This window comes from Tachysurus fulvidraco, chromosome 9 (assembly GCF_022655615.1).
Source record: "Tachysurus fulvidraco isolate hzauxx_2018 chromosome 9, HZAU_PFXX_2.0, whole genome shotgun sequence".
NCBI classification, from domain to species: Eukaryota; Metazoa; Chordata; class Actinopteri; order Siluriformes; family Bagridae; genus Tachysurus; species Tachysurus fulvidraco.
This window is the reverse complement of record NC_062526.1, coordinates 11785638-11801161: the sequence shown is the minus strand read 5'-3', so window position 1 is coordinate 11801161 and position 15524 is coordinate 11785638. Positions and strand designations below refer to the sequence as shown.

The window sequence follows — 15524 nt, the reverse complement described above, 5'->3', positions numbered from 1 at the left end:
AATCAAATATATTCAGTTCCCGACCACTCAATCAAGCAAACAGCAGTGGGTGTCTGCACACCAATCAAACTGAGACTATTGAATCTGCTCACCCACACACAAATACAAGTGTTTACAGGATCCATGCAGCTGGGCCACAGTGCAGTGGTGTATTACGGAGAAACGAGAAGCAGCTGTGGGTGTGTATGTGGTAGTATGTGTTCAGCATGCTGGATGGACTGCAGTGGGTCTGAGACAGACACAGAACTGGGGACCAGCAGTAGCAGCTGCCCTGCTGGCTGGCATGCAGGGCTGAAACAAGGGAAATGAAAAGAGAGAGAAAGGCAGCGCTAGACAGAGAGAGAGTGAGAGGGATAGAGAGAGAGCGAGCGAGCGGGCGAGTGAGAGAGAGAGAGAGAGAGAGAGAGAGAGAGAGAGAGAGAGAGAGAGAGAGAGAGAGAGAGAGAGAGAGAGATACGGCTTTATTCCCCCCAGGGCTTTCTGAACGGATGGGCATTCATCCATTCAATTCAGCCAAGGCCCCAGGCTACACTGTGTTTCTTTGGTTTCCCCGGTTTCAGTCGTTATTGCCCACCCCCACCCCTTTTCTCCATGCAGCAGAAATGCATTTTTTCATCAATCACTGTGGAAAATAATTGTATAAATAATCGAAACCCTGGCCACTTATTCCTATGAACCTGATGTGTGATTATTCTGAAACTAGACAGAAAAAGAAGCATAACAGCTGCTTCTATATTAATAAAGGACGTGTGCCAGTGCAGGAATGCTTACCAGACAGTAAGAGCAATTGTGTATACATTTTATCCTGCATGTCCTTGTCTGTATCTGTCTGTCTTTTCAGCAAATGTGTGTGCTCGAATGTCTAGCTGTCTACAAGTGTGTGAATACACAGGAGCAAGATTTGGGAAGCGATTTGCAGTTCCTATAGCAACCATGATGTAAGCTGAGAGGGGCAAATGCACCCCATCAACCCCCACCCATCTTTTTCTCTTCCTCTCCCCCTCTAAAAGAGACACAATCCCACTCACAGGAAAACTGGGTGTGTGAAAATGGCAAGTGCAACACGCTTTGCTGGATTATAAAGATCTCTTTTATATTTCATTCTGTTTTTTTTTTTACATTACGGACGAAGATAAGCAAGCTGGGAACATCTGCTCAATAACAAACACGTTTGGGTGTCAGGCAAGAAAGGTGTGTTTATTGTCTGCCTAGGAATTCATTCAGTCTGTGATTGGGCTTTGCCATCTGAGGCTATTCAGTGCAAAAACAGCCCATTGCAGCCAGTGCGTGTGTGAACCTCAATAGCTGTTACTTGAACATCTGAAGTTGTTGCAAAGAGATTATTCTATATATGAAAACATCATTTGTCATGTACCTCTCATATTTAGGCTCTATCATCTTTAAGCTTTATACAAATTATGGTAAATACTTTTATGTGCAGACTTGTATAAATCCTGCATTCACTTATTATTGTTTAACTTTGTTAGGCCTTACTTTGTATATCATGCTAGCTCTGACTAGGCTCTGTGACCTAGTTTTGGTTTCAGCATGGCAAACAATTTTAAAGAACAAACTTAGAAGTATTATACTGTTTATGCAAGCTGACTGGAAGTACAAGAAAAATGACTCTCCATTTGATGTCAGTTTTAAGTTTGTTCTCCAGTCTGTTTGTCAGATTGGTTCAATAAACAAGTTCAAAATTACATAAAAAAAATTACATATTTAATCTCAAAAACCTCCAATAAAGCCTTTAATCCAGTTTGAGGAAAACGTGTATAATTTCTGTCTAATTGTTGAATTTACTCAGAGTAAAGAGTACAGAGTAAATTCAACAGTAAGACAGAAATTATACATGTTTTCCCCATTACTTCAAATGTAACTGATCATGGCATGATTAAATTTAAAAGTTTGCATTTTATTTTTTGCAAAGGAGCTATAAGGGAATTTTATGGCTTCCAGTTTAGCATAATACAAATTGCATCTCTAAATCATCAAACACTCTCAAACTCATTTAAAAGATAATTTGGCTAAAGAATGCCATTTGAAAATTTGGCATTTGAACAGTAATATAGCATGTGTCTCCTTATTTGAATGTCACATGTGATTCTTACATACCAGAATGAAACCAAACTATGTGATAAAATGGAAGCTGGTTTCAAAATGCTTGCCACTGTGGTCTTTAGCAATGTGACATACGTTTATACATTTTTATGAAAACGATCATGCTGTACATTACCAGGAAGAACTTAAGCAAATCTAATTGATTTGAATTAATTGCAGATTAAGACATGTATGTGATGCTTTAGATGTGCAGTTAGCTGAATTACAGACTGGTCCCTTTCATTTAAACTGTCACTTATTATTATTATTATTATTATTATTATTATTATTATTATTATTATTATTATTATTATTAATTGATTAATTAATTAAATAATCAATAAATCAATAAACAAACAAATAAATAAATAAATAAATAAATAAATAAATAAATAATAATACTACTACTAATAATTTATTATTTATATATAATATATAATATATATTATATATATTATCGACATATATTCTTATTAAAAAGGTCCCTAACCTGTACCTTGTCACCTCACAACCTTTTTAACATTTATGCATGCTTTAAGTTTTAAAAGTGTAAATTAGCCTTGTAGCTCCAACTAAATAAGCAAATATTGAGTAACAAACATGCCTTGGCTGACTAACTACATTTGGGAAAGCAGGAAATTGTGTATTTTTTTTTTTTTTTTAGCAAAATAATTTCTTTAAAATATACTTCTTTAATAAGTTAATGGGATGGATACATCATTTTATACTTTTACAGTTTTAGCCTCAGTTCACAGACTGGCTGGGTATTTCCAAGCCCTTGTCTTTAGAGTTATGGATCAGGTGTCTGCAAGTGGTACAGATTCTAATTTCTCACCTCCGTTTTCTTTTGATTTGACTACAAGTATTCTTTCCAAGGCTCAATCCTAAGTAGTTACGGTAGGCCACATGTCTGTCTAGTTGTCCCATTTTATTTATCATGTTCTTCTCTTCTAAAAGACAAGGCAAAGGCTCCCCTAATGAGGACTCCCTCCTCATGGTCCTCTGTGATTATACAAACAACCACATGGAAAACCGGCGCTGTCAGCATCTTCCACAACCCAATGGCCAGCCAGGAGAGGCCCCAGCTGGAGCCCGCTCATCTGAATGTGAGTCCCCACTGCTGTCCGGGACCACCTCCCTTATTTCCCTCACCCAAACAGAGGAGCTCTTTGAACTGATAGCCAGCTCACAGAGCCGCCGACTGGATGACCAAAGAGCCAGTATAGGAGATCGGCTTGGTATCACGATAGCACAGAACAACACTGGCCATTTATGTGAAGCCTGTAATCCACAGGAGCTTAGTGATGATTTCTTTAACATGGTCATAAAATATCAGGTAAAACCTTACTGAGAGATAGTAATTTGCAAAACACATTTTGTTAATTGAACTACTCATACCAATGCATTATTTAATTATTCATATAATATACAATATATGGTCAAAGGTATGTGGACACAATGTTACCCATATGTGCTTGTTTAATATCCCATTCCAAAACCATGGGCATAAATATGGAGTTGGCCTTTGTTGCTATAATAACCTCTCAACCAATCTTCTGGTAAAGATTTCCACTAGATTTTTTGAATCTGTTTCTGTGCATGTCACTTAAACCACCCTAAGAAAACCATATCTTTATGTCATTTTATGCTCAGGGGTTCTGTCATGACAGAACATGTCCCAATAGCAAAGCAAACATATTCTAGACAATTGTGTGCTTCCAACTTTGTTGGAGCAATTCAGGGATGGCCAAAATATGGGTGTAATTGCCAGGTGTCTGCATAGTTTTGGTCATATAGTGTATTATCTAGTATTATTATATAGAGAAATTAAGTCAAATATAGAGTCTATTTCACAATTTGTCTCCATGTGTCTGGCAGTCCTCCCGGATCAATGACCAGAGGTGCTCACTGCCTCCAGTTCCAGATCCAGATGAAGACTTTTTCAGTCTCATTCAAAGAGTACAAGCTAAACGAATGGATGAACAGCGAGTCTCCTTCCATCCTGATGAGAATGATAACACAAACTCTGATCCCAAGTACAACCCAACCAGTTAGAGATTACAGCATTTAATAGCAGCTTCTGTTGCCATGCTTAAGCACTGACATTGACAAGATTGTCCTGGTATAGATCTCTATACCAAAGTCTGTGGATACGTTGTTGGAACTAGTTGACCCTGTGACTTTGCCAAGATTTGTGTCATGAAGTCTGGAATATAGTTTCTCAATCTTAGAGAATCACTGCAAAGCACATTTTAATGTCCTCTCTTCTCCCAGTACACCCATTAACTCATTAACAGGTCCTTTGTGCTCTAACATGGCCTGTTTCATGAGTATGAAAAAATTGTTACAAGAGGAAGCATCCAATTGTGTATTGAAAAGCTACCTTTAGAAAACACTTCTAGGAAACAGGCCAAAATATTATTAGACCATTAAAACATGTTGTATGAATCGGGAAAAAAGAATATAATATGTTTGCATGGATTCCAATTCAACAAACTGCCATGGTAAATTAAAGCATTATTAATTTCCACTAACTGTCAATGCAAATGTCACTCTTTTCATTTTCAGTTCAAGTGGAAAATTATTTCTCACCAAATCTGAATATGAATCTGTTCCTAGGTGATGAGAGTGATGCACTTAGCCTATGTTAAAATCATGGGACCTCTGGGTCATTTGACTTCAATGAACTTTTTCAGAAAAATGATTTATTAAAAAAAGAACAAAAACAAAAGCAAAAAAATAAAATAAAATAAAAATAAAAATAAACGAAAAAAAAAACAGAGGCCCAGTCCAATAAACAAACAAACAAACAAACAAACAAACAAACAAACAAACAAACAAACAAAACCCTATTGAACTAAGCTTGAATTATGTTTTTGAGTAAAGATTGCATTCTAATGTTCAATACTAGAACATGTTAATAGTCTCTTTAAATTAATCATATAACATTTATCTGTTTCAGTAAATAAATGAGTGTTTTATTATGTCTGGTCATCATTCAAGGAGTTGAATCTACGTCACATTATTTTCCATTTTGGCTCATAATCTGATTTTACATTAATTAGTCACGTTTACAGTGATGAAAATGCGGGGATTTTCTCCATTATCAGAATTAAAACATTAGATTTAAGTAGAGTAAGTTGAGAAAGTGTCCAAAACAGCATGCTTGCACGCTGAAATTGTATTTATTACATGTGTATTATGTTATTATTTCACACACACACACACACGCACGCACGCACGCACGCACGCACGCCCGCACGCACACACACACACACACACACACACACACACACACACACACACACACACACACACACACACACACACACACACACACAGAGGGGGGGGGGTTCTGTAAGGCGTTGTTTCCAGTTTTATTGAGGTATTGGCTTTTACAAATAGATTTACGCAAAAATAAACAGGACTTCCTGATAAATCATGAAATTTTAAACGTTTAAACGTATTTCTTTTAACCAAATCTAAATAGAAAAATAAGCAGTTTACACCGTTCCCGTGTTGTCCTGATGTAAATTTGGGGGGTTCATAAACGAGGATTCCGTGGAACACGGTCATTTCAATCTGGCAACCCTGAACAGAGCGGATTATTCGACGCTCCTTTCACCAGCGGATTTGGTTGAGTTCGATTACAAGAAGAAGATGAACACCAACGACGCCAAGGAGTATCTCTCCAAACGCCAGATCCCTCATCTGTTTGAGGTAATTCCGAATCACTGCATGAAATAAACCAAAAACACGCAAGCCTAAACTTTTATTTTTTGCGCGTTAATGGCACATTTATGCGCGTTAATGGCATATTTTTGCGCGTTCATAGCAAGTGCACAGGTTTGGTCGAACACAGCTGTAAACATGTCATGAGCATCAGATTGTTTAAAAAGTGAGTTTTGTAAGCATAGTGAGTTTTGAAAGTAAGCACTTACAGTAATTACTCATTAATGATTCATTAGTGTTGTCCTGGAATATGTGCACATTATATACTTTGAAATTGATCAATTGATGAATATATAATAATAGAACAAATGTAATTCCGTTAAAAAAACTATTTCTTTATGATTGAATTATCTGAGTTATAATTTGACTTTTAAAAAAATCACCCACTTTTTTGTTTTTGGAAAAAGTGCTGACAGTTTGGTGCAAGAAATATACTATAAGATTATCTCTCTTTCGTTTGGAGAGTTAAAAAGCAAATTAGATACTTGAAATGTGTCGCTGTGGTGATCCTTGAGTGGGACACTCTGATTGCAGTGCATTGATCCACATGTTTGCATGCAAGTGGCAAGTTTCTCCTTTGAGAGTGTCAAGGAGGTTGAACTCTGAGAGGTTTCATGCAGATGCATACAAATCACTTCAAATGAATGTAGAAGTTAGTGATACTTATTTCACACAGTAGTTTATAAGGTTATATGGGGAAACATTGTCAGTATTTTTGTATGAAATTGATGAACATGACAGGCTTTTGGTTTTGATGATAGGTGAAGATTGAAAAATCCACATGTAGTGCACTGGCTGTCTCCAAGGTAACAAGCTGCCTATTTAAATCATGTGAATCATCATACTCACAGACCAAAGAATAAAAGAACAAGAATGAGAGAGCGATAGATTGAGATGGGGGTTGGTGGGGTTTTTGGCACATTGATCTAATATTCACAAGGGGTTTCGGGCACTAATGAATATGAGTTTGTGTAGTCAAATTATACAGGTAGACACTACATTCTTTTAGTCATAATTAATCTTATCTACTCCCACATGCAAAAATCAACAGTTTGTTCAGAATATTCAGTCCATGTAACAACTCTTTAAAAGTTTAAAAGATTTATTAATACTTAAAACCTCCCCAAGGGTTGGGAAGTGATGTTTGTGAAGAGAATGGGAACTATTCATCATCATCATCATCATCATCATCATCATCATCATCATCATCTTTTTCTTCTTCTTCTTCTTCTTCTTCTTCTTCTTCTTATTATTATTATTATCATCATCATCATCGTCAATGAGTTATTACACGGGATATCATCAACACTTCATCTACCTTGATGCCTTATTTAGTAGCTGATTATTTCTCAATCTGCACACTCAGTGGATTTACATGTAAATGCACAGTGTCTGTTTTGCATCATAAAAAGTATATCGCTGACTAACACAAGGGGGTCTAGTCCTCTTTTACCTGGGCAGCCAACAGCACAGCTGTGGTGGCTGAATGGAGTGGCCATTTGCAATTATTATTTTCTCCACTATGTTTTTTGTTTCTCTTTCTTTTTATCTCACATGTCTATGTCTATCTAGAGCTGTCCAGGAATCTGTATGCACTGGTTTGTCTAGACTGTTTACTATGATCTCTGGACTAGATAAAGCAAAAGTAATAATAAAAAAACAATGCATTCAAGATTGTGGCTAAATATGTTATCTGAATAACCTTAAATAATAAATATTAGCAGTGGTAGGACTTTATCCATCAAGCTAGACATATGTTGTATATTTATAAGGCATTAATATTAATACCATTAATTTTGTATTACTCTTTCGAAGAGCATGTTGACTGGCTTGATGTATCACCGCCCTGAAGACCCTTTAGGCTTTTTGGAAAACTGCCTGCAGAAAGCAAGAGAGCTGGGAGGTCCTGAATGTGTGGCCTGGGATACCTTCATCATGCCTGATCGTAAACCACTACCCCCGATTACCACTGCACAGGGAAAGAAAGCTCCCTGCAAGCTTGGTATTTCTGCTTACTACAGTCATGCTTGGTTAATTTATGTCTGTCAACTAATCAATACAATATTTTGTCAAAGATGCTAAAAGCATCAAGCATACGCAAAAACAGTGGGATGCAAGTAGAGCGAGGCTTTATAAGGGTTTTTTTTTTTTTTGAGAATCTTGCTGTAAACAGGAAGCATGGTGGAAAATAAGTAAAACTATAAAAATAATACAAACACATGCTATATCCAGAATAACCAATTCTTAGATTATATAAACAATGAGATACAACTAATGGATCTAAAATGCAAGTTAGCACTTTGTACACATACACAAAAGCATATCATTAATCAGTGCTTTTGCAGGCGATGATTAACAATGTCACTATGGACTATTCAGGAACAGAGAAAATGCAATTCCTAAATAAACCCATGATTCCATTTAATCATTAAGTTTTTATTTATTTATTTTTTTAATCTGTTTTCCAAATAGCAAAAATAAACAGGCTTATCTCTGCTTATGACATACATGTCTTTAGTCCCACACTTCTTGCCTTTGTAAGAAGTTTTTTAGCGCCTCTTTTGGTCTTTACACTGGGTGATTTTAGGATCAAGGCATCAGTTAGTGACTCACACTAAAGGTGCAATGCCTTGCAATGTATTATTTTTAGCAGGTTAGAGTATCAAAAACAGTGGATAGGTGTCTCATTTTAACCAGTACGTTTGACCTGTTCATAGAGCCTCTGGTTTGACCTGCTCATAGAGCCCCTGGTTCTTTATGCCATTTCAATATAAATTTTTGCAAATTTGTATTTGACACCTGTATGCTAGAGAGTGATCAACATAAATTGTGTAAGGAAAAAGATGAGCTATACTGTTTATGCTTACATGGTGGACCAATGAGTCTTGTGTAAAATAATATGGCTAATTAGTCTACAGTATTTTAAACACCAAATATCACTGTGGTTCAGCCTTAAACACACTTCCATGAGAGTGTTCCTCTCATGGAAGTCAGCCTTGGGGAACTCATTGTATGTTATTTCACTTTCCACAGACAGTGGTCCTGGTCCTGGTCCTGGGCTTTACCGACGCTATGACAGATTGCCTCCCATTCAGGCTCAATTCTCCATTGAGAGTGATTCTGATATGACAGAATCCTCTGGACTCATACAGGAGTATGATGTCTTTGATCCATTAAAACCAAGGCCACCCATCATATTCATCATAGGTGAGGTGTTTTGTGTGGCATTACAGGATAAACTATTATATTACTTGTATAACATTTGTGCTACAGACTATTTCACTTTACAGAATAAAATGTCAAACAGTATGTATTAATACTTATTGATTAATTTCATTTTTGACATTGGAGCTTTTAGTTATTTTTAGTCATTTTCTCTCCATAGGTGGTCCAGGCAGTGGAAAGGGCACTCAGACCGCTAAGATTGCAGCTCATTATCATTTCGAGTGTGTGTCTGTTGGGGAAATTTTAAGAAACCAGCTGCTTCAGCATGCTCCCAGTGACAGGAAATGGGAACTGATCGCTCAAATCATCGCCAACGGAGAGCTGGCACCTCAGGTATGATGTGCTGGTTCCGTCTGTTAGTGCTTGACTGTATCAGCAAACAGATGATACAGTAATACACTTCACTGTCCACACAATACCATTCACTACTGTATATATTTTTTTCCATCTGCATGTTTATGTGTAATCAGCCAATTATTGGGCATCAACACAACACAAAAAAATCATATCATGCAGATACAGGTAAAAATGTTCATTCTGTGTTCACATCAAACATCAGAACGAAGAAAAGTGTGATCTCTGTGACTTTGACCATGGCATGTTCGACCATGGAATGAATATTTGGTAAATTTCCTGGGATTTTTACATATAACAGTCTATAGACATGTTGCTGGAAACATCATGATGATAAGAGAAAATATTGCCAGATTCTTTTGAGCTGCCAGGGAGGAGATCATAACTCATATAAACACACTACAATTTTCATTTTATTGCTATTCATTTTATGTAGTCAAAGTCACTGAGGTCACACTTTCTTTTATCCTGATGTTTGATGTAGACATTAACCTGTATGTAACTTGTGTCTGCATGATTTTATGCATGGCACTGCTGCTACATGACTGGCTTATTAGATAACTGCTTAAATGTGCTGGGGTTACTAATAATGTGGACAGTGCATGTATATGTGAAATACTTTAGTACATCTGTTAATCAAGTTCAAAAACACTAGTTAGTGTGACATCATTTGATTATTAATACACTGATTATTAAAATCAGTCACTGTAGTAATATATTTAACTCCTTGATATAAAGCTGTACACATTCTTTTCCAACAATAAGTGTTAGCTTGATCTGGATTAGTGTTTCTGTAAGCCTGTAAAATTCAAGTCATTGTTGTTTGTTGTTTCTAGCATACTGCTGTGTTAATTGTAACATTAGTGTCAGTCATCTTGAGTCAGTATAATCATATAGTCTAACACCCCACAGCAAATTCCAAACAGTTTTATTTCATTATACATATTAAAGTAGGCAAATAATCATGTAACAGAAATCTGTTATTATATTACAGTACAACACTTGATAATACACATGGACTGATTGCCTTGATCACAGTCTGAGATTAAATTCTCTAGGAGACAACAATTGAGGAGCTCAAGCATCAATTCATCAAGAAACAAGATGCCAAAGGTTTCATTGTGGATGGATTCCCACGGGAAATATCTCAAGTGTTCACCTTTGAAGAACAAGTAAGCAATTCACTAAGATGAGGTGATCTAATTATACTCTGCAATAGCAATTTCTGTTCCTGTTATCTTCAGAGACCTTTAACTTCATTACTTACAGTAATGCTTAGAACCCAACTTAAATTTTATTTACATATACACAAAGCCAACTTTTAAAAATATAATATTTTTGACCGGTTTACTTGAGGCATGACTTTTTTTTCTTATAGCATTTTTTACATCAGTGAAAACACTTTTTTTTCGTATCGTTATTATTATTGTGTTACGTTACAATACATCAGATGATAATTACTGATTTAAGTTGCTTTTGAAATCATCAAATCAACTTTCATAATTCTGTATGCTGGACAGCAAAACCAAAGATACATAAAAATCCTTTAATACAACATTTTCTCTCATCAGATTGGCTCTCCAGATCTGGTAATCCTACTAGCTTGTTCTAATCAGCAGCTGCGTCAGCGCCTGGAGAAACGTGCCCTGCAGCAGGGTCGGCCTGATGATAATGCCCATGCCATCGAGAAACGACTTGAAACCTTCAAGCACAACATAACCCTCATAGCCAAGTATTACCAGGAGAGAGGACTAATTATTAGGGTGAGAGCTCAGAGTTGAAAATTCCATATACTTGGGTTATATGATCTAAACTGACATTACATGTATACTCATAACTGCATACTTTTCCCATTTGTTTTACTGTAGTTACCAAATTGTATGCTTTAAAATTAATAACTGCATTATATGCTAGGACTTCAATGATTATGTCAAGACAGGAAGATGAAAGCTGTCTTAGAAATTTATAGTAAGGTAACATTTTGTCATCAGGTTGATGCAGATCGAGAAGAAGATGACATTTCCACAGATATCAAAGCCATAGTGAAAGAGAAACTGTTTGCAAAGGAGGAAGGTAATGACTTTTCTTAAATTTCATGTTACAATACAATTTATTTGAAATAAAGTTTCTAATTTGTACTTTATGCTTCCTTTGCAGAACCAAAGGGTTTATAAGTACTATGACTGCCACAAAACCTTTAAATGCTTCTCTATGATGGTCCTTGAGTCTTTATTTAAAAATGTATTTTTAAAACAGTTTAAGTAATTTCTAATTATAGCCAGCTTGTTGCATCTTCTCTAAAAGGCATGATAAGACTTTGTCATGCCAGGGCCATTGAGGCCAGAGGCTTTAAGTCTGCTTTGCTTTAACCTGTGTTTTACTCTTCTAATTATTTCTATAAGTGAATTTCAAATGAGGAGTTGTTAAAATTTTCTGTAAAAGAGACTTTGTCATCATATAAAAATATCTTTATGTTAAAAGTAATTTTCTGAATTATAAAAAGTTTTATTTTGAATAAAGGTCTTAATAAATAAATGTTTGACCTTTGTCTATGACATGACATTGAACACCAAACAGAAGGTAATGCAGACAATCGAGAGATACCCCATGCCATTTTACCCCAATAGACACTTTATGAGGAACACTATAATAATACGTATGAGTATAGCCTCCCTTTGTTCTCAAAACTTTGTGGTTCTGGTCCATGTATTTTAACTGGTCCATGTTAAAATATCCCTTGTCTTCTGTTTCTGCTTGATGACAGCTATTTTTACAATTTAAAATGTTACATTAATTTACTTAAGACTTATGAAAGTTATACAATTTCATAATGTTTCCATGTGTTTTGGTAGGTGTTACACTAGATGGCAGACTTTTGCTTTGGTAAAAGATTTAAAGAAATGTATTTATCTGTAGGCAAGACTTTATTGAATGGTCTATGATATATATCGAGAATTTTCAGGAAGACTAACCACTCTAAGAATACAGAATGTATCATATGTTAATCCTATTATTCAGACAAAACTCCTACTGAGATTTTATTAACATTAGTGAATAATCTTACTCTGGGGTTGATGTATATGGTCATTGTTCAGGGACCCTGAAACAAACCTACTGTATCAGAGCTGCTGTCTCAGTGAGCAATGCTATGCTTCTCAGAATAGCATCCTTCTTATCCTTATCCACCTTATCAGTATGGCTGCCTGTGAACTGACAAACTGACACAAATCATGTCACAGGAAAATCAAATAACTACTACTACTGAATTTGTTCATGTTAATAATTACCTACAAACAGTTTTGTTTGTGAGGTTAACCACCTTTACCTACTCGAACTGACCATATACTGTAAGTCCAAATTGTACATAGACAGTGTCTTTCTTTGCTGTACACAATATATCAGCCCCATCCATTAATGTCTCTCCCAGAATAACCACCAGAGAATCCTTATATACTATGTTACTGTTTTCGTACGTGTAAAAGGTCATATGAACAAAATGGCACTTTAATGATATCATGGTGTCTTCTGTTGGAATGTCAGTTGCTCTTTCACTTCTCCTTATCCTTGCCCCATTGTCCTTGATCTCATATGTCTCTAAGCTTGATCCTTTGATGCAATCTTGGAGTCCAAGATTATACCAGCTAATATATACTACCAGCTATAATATATAATATATACAAGAAGCTAATCATTTTATCCAAGAATTTGGCTACTGTCATAGTGGAATGTGCAATAAATCTCCAAACATTCAATATAAATTTGATAGATCATTTCATCACATGAATATTTATCAGATTACAGGCTGTCATTTGTTTGTATATATAAAGCCAGGCAGATATATTGAACATTTAAACACAAGGAATTCAGCCAATACTTATTCAAGTTTTAGAAGGGTAAATAAATAGGTTGAGCCTGCACTGTTATGGATCATAGCAAGCATTCCAATGTGACCAAAGTGCCACTCATGTCTATTTCTATCCATCTCCATTTATAGTCTGCCAGTTCGCTGATTTTGATAAACCTTATCTCATACTCTCCAAGGCATGTATAAAAGCACAAGGCTGTCACATACAGCTTGTGCTTCACTCCCATTTCCTGACAACTGGCTGCGAGCATAAGCAACATGGCCCCAAAAAAAATCGAACCCAAGAAACCAGAACCCAAAAAACCTGAGGCTAAGAAGGAAGAGTCTCCAGCTCCTGCTCCTGTTCCAATCCAGGAGGAGCCCAAAGAACCTCAGGTTGATCTGAAGAGTATTGCATTGGAGTTCTCACCAGACCAGATTGAGGAGTTTAGAGATGCCTTCACTCTATTCGATGAGACACCAACAGGAGAGATGAAAATAAGATATGCCCAGTGTGGAGATGTGATGAGGGCTTTGGGTTATAACCCTACTAATGCTGAAGTGCATGCTGTTCTAGGGAAGCCCAAGACAGAGGAAATGAACACCAAGATGCTGGACTTTGATACGTTCCTCCCAATGCTGCAGCACATTTCCCGAGCAAAGGATCAGGGTACATTTGAGGACTTTGTTGAAGGGCTTAGGGTGTTTGACAAGGAAGGCAATGGTACAGTGATGGGTGCCGAGCTCCGCCATGTTCTGGCAACTCTGGGGGAGAGAATGACTGAAGATGAGGTGGACCGCCTCATGTCTGGACAAGAGGACACAAATGGGTGCATCAACTACATCTCATTTGTCAAGCATATCTTCTCTGGGTGAGCTAGAGTCTGTCTTTGTGTGACTCTAAAGATATCAGCATTTAAAGGACTTGTAGGAAAAGTTGATATTGGTGCATGTAAAATAAAGCTGATTTCTCAACTGTCATTTTGTACTTTTTTTTATTTATTGCCGATATCTTGTAGGGTGCATTCAGTGGGAAGCAAATGCTTTTCACAACATGTAAGAAATTTAAAACACTTGGAACCTGTGTTCTAAGCTCTTTAATATGTATTAATTGAAGCAGTTTACAGAAAAGCATAATATATCTAGAATAAGTTTAAATAACCTTTCACCAACCTTTCACCAATTTACTAGTGCAGAAAATATACAAAATAGATTTTATTGAGTGAGCTGTTGGCTATGCTATCTAAGGAATTTTAAAATGATCTGACCAAAAGTAATGAGGCAGTTTTTGTCCTTAAGCAAAGAATGTAATGTGCAACTGTAATTGTCCTAAAAGCTTATCAAAATTTTTTTGTCACTTGTATAGCTAGTCAATTAATTGCATTGCATTTCTCCCAGATCATACAATTCAAATATACATCTGATTAAATTTAAACTCTGTCAGAATGTCCTTACATGACAATGTCTAAAACACTTGGACTGAAACTGGACCTTATGATTCTCATTTGCATTGAGAATATTGTGGATATAATATCACTCTCTTAAGTGGAATACACACAGAGCTCAACCTAAATCAATATAAAGCTGTCCCCTGAGGACGGGGTACAGTATACTATTATATTAATAATATTTAAAAAAGATAAGAGAATGTAGATTATACAGATGCAACTTGACCACACTTTTTAAACAATTATATGACTTGGAATATACTTGCAATTGTATTAGTGAGAAGAGATAGTGTACACTTTCATGCCACTTTATTAGGAACACTTTTACACCTGACGCTTGTGTAGTCTTATCAACCAGTCAAGTGTAAGCAGCACAGTGCATTAAATCATGCAGATACAGGTCAAATGCTTCAGGTAATGTTTACATCAAATATCAAAATGAAAAACAAATGGGCTGGAGTAGTTTAGTAACTGCAGATCTCTTGGGATTTACACACACCACAATCTCATCACAAATGTTGGGTAAACACAAAAAAAATCGAAATGCGTTTCTCATCAACATGGCTGTAAAGTGTTCCTATTTGAGTTTCTAGAAATGTCTTCTCAGCTCAGACCAATCTGTTCATTTTCCTCATTTATTTTCAACTTGCAGACCCTCCGTAAACAATTTTTATTCACAATAAACTGTTCATAAGTTGAGAAAATAAAGGATCATGTTTTGGTGTTTAAGATGGGTGATGTGTGTTTAGTGATGGAAGGCATTGTAGTATACCATTCTCACCACATCTGTTATTTCTGCTATCTGATGCCCTGTTACACCC

At 36.2% G+C, this 15524-nt stretch overlaps 3 protein-coding genes across 3 annotated transcripts; all 3 read left to right on the top strand.

Moving 5' to 3' along the window:
• Window positions 1-1019: 1019 nt before the first annotated feature.
• Window positions 1020-4828, top strand: gpsm1a (G protein signaling modulator 1a). The gene is made up of 3 exons (XM_027138587.2): window positions 1020-1191; window positions 3058-3436; window positions 3979-4828. The coding sequence occupies exons 2-3, from the start codon at window positions 3095-3097 to the stop codon at window positions 4153-4155; spliced, it is 519 nt and encodes a 172-aa protein (XP_026994388.2). The 5' UTR covers window positions 1020-1191; window positions 3058-3094; the 3' UTR covers window positions 4156-4828.
• A 674-nt stretch (window positions 4829-5502) lies between these two features.
• On the top strand, window positions 5503-11962 carry ak5l (adenylate kinase 5, like). The gene is made up of 8 exons (XM_027138576.2): window positions 5503-5820; window positions 7648-7834; window positions 8866-9039; window positions 9218-9390; window positions 10470-10583; window positions 10983-11174; window positions 11403-11484; window positions 11569-11962. The coding sequence occupies exons 1-8, from the start codon at window positions 5761-5763 to the stop codon at window positions 11583-11585; spliced, it is 999 nt and encodes a 332-aa protein (XP_026994377.1). The 5' UTR covers window positions 5503-5760; the 3' UTR covers window positions 11586-11962.
• A 1510-nt stretch (window positions 11963-13472) lies between these two features.
• Window positions 13473-14236, top strand: cmlc1 (cardiac myosin light chain-1). The gene has a single exon (XM_047818026.1). It carries the CDS (start codon window positions 13535-13537, stop codon window positions 14129-14131), a length of 597 nt encoding a protein of 198 aa, XP_047673982.1. The 5' UTR covers window positions 13473-13534; the 3' UTR covers window positions 14132-14236.
• Window positions 14237-15524: the final 1288 nt, after the last annotated feature.

Excerpts from the sequence above, each read along its gene's own strand:
- gpsm1a (XM_027138587.2), top strand. The coding sequence starts at position 3,095 with ATGGTCCTCTGTGATTATACAAACAACCACATGGAAAACCGGCGCTGT. Across the intron at positions 3,437-3,978 it reads ACATGGTCATAAAATATCAG|TCCTCCCGGATCAATGACCA; the intron begins GTAAAACCTTAC and ends TGTGTCTGGCAG.
- ak5l (XM_027138576.2), top strand. The coding sequence starts at position 5,761 with ATGAACACCAACGACGCCAAGGAGTATCTCTCCAAACGCCAGATCCCT. Across the intron at positions 7,835-8,865 it reads GAAAGCTCCCTGCAAGCTTG|ACAGTGGTCCTGGTCCTGGT; the intron begins GTATTTCTGCTT and ends CACTTTCCACAG. Across the intron at positions 11,175-11,402 it reads AGAGAGGACTAATTATTAGG|GTTGATGCAGATCGAGAAGA; the intron begins GTGAGAGCTCAG and ends TTTTGTCATCAG.
- cmlc1 (XM_047818026.1), top strand. The coding sequence starts at position 13,535 with ATGGCCCCAAAAAAAATCGAACCCAAGAAACCAGAACCCAAAAAACCT.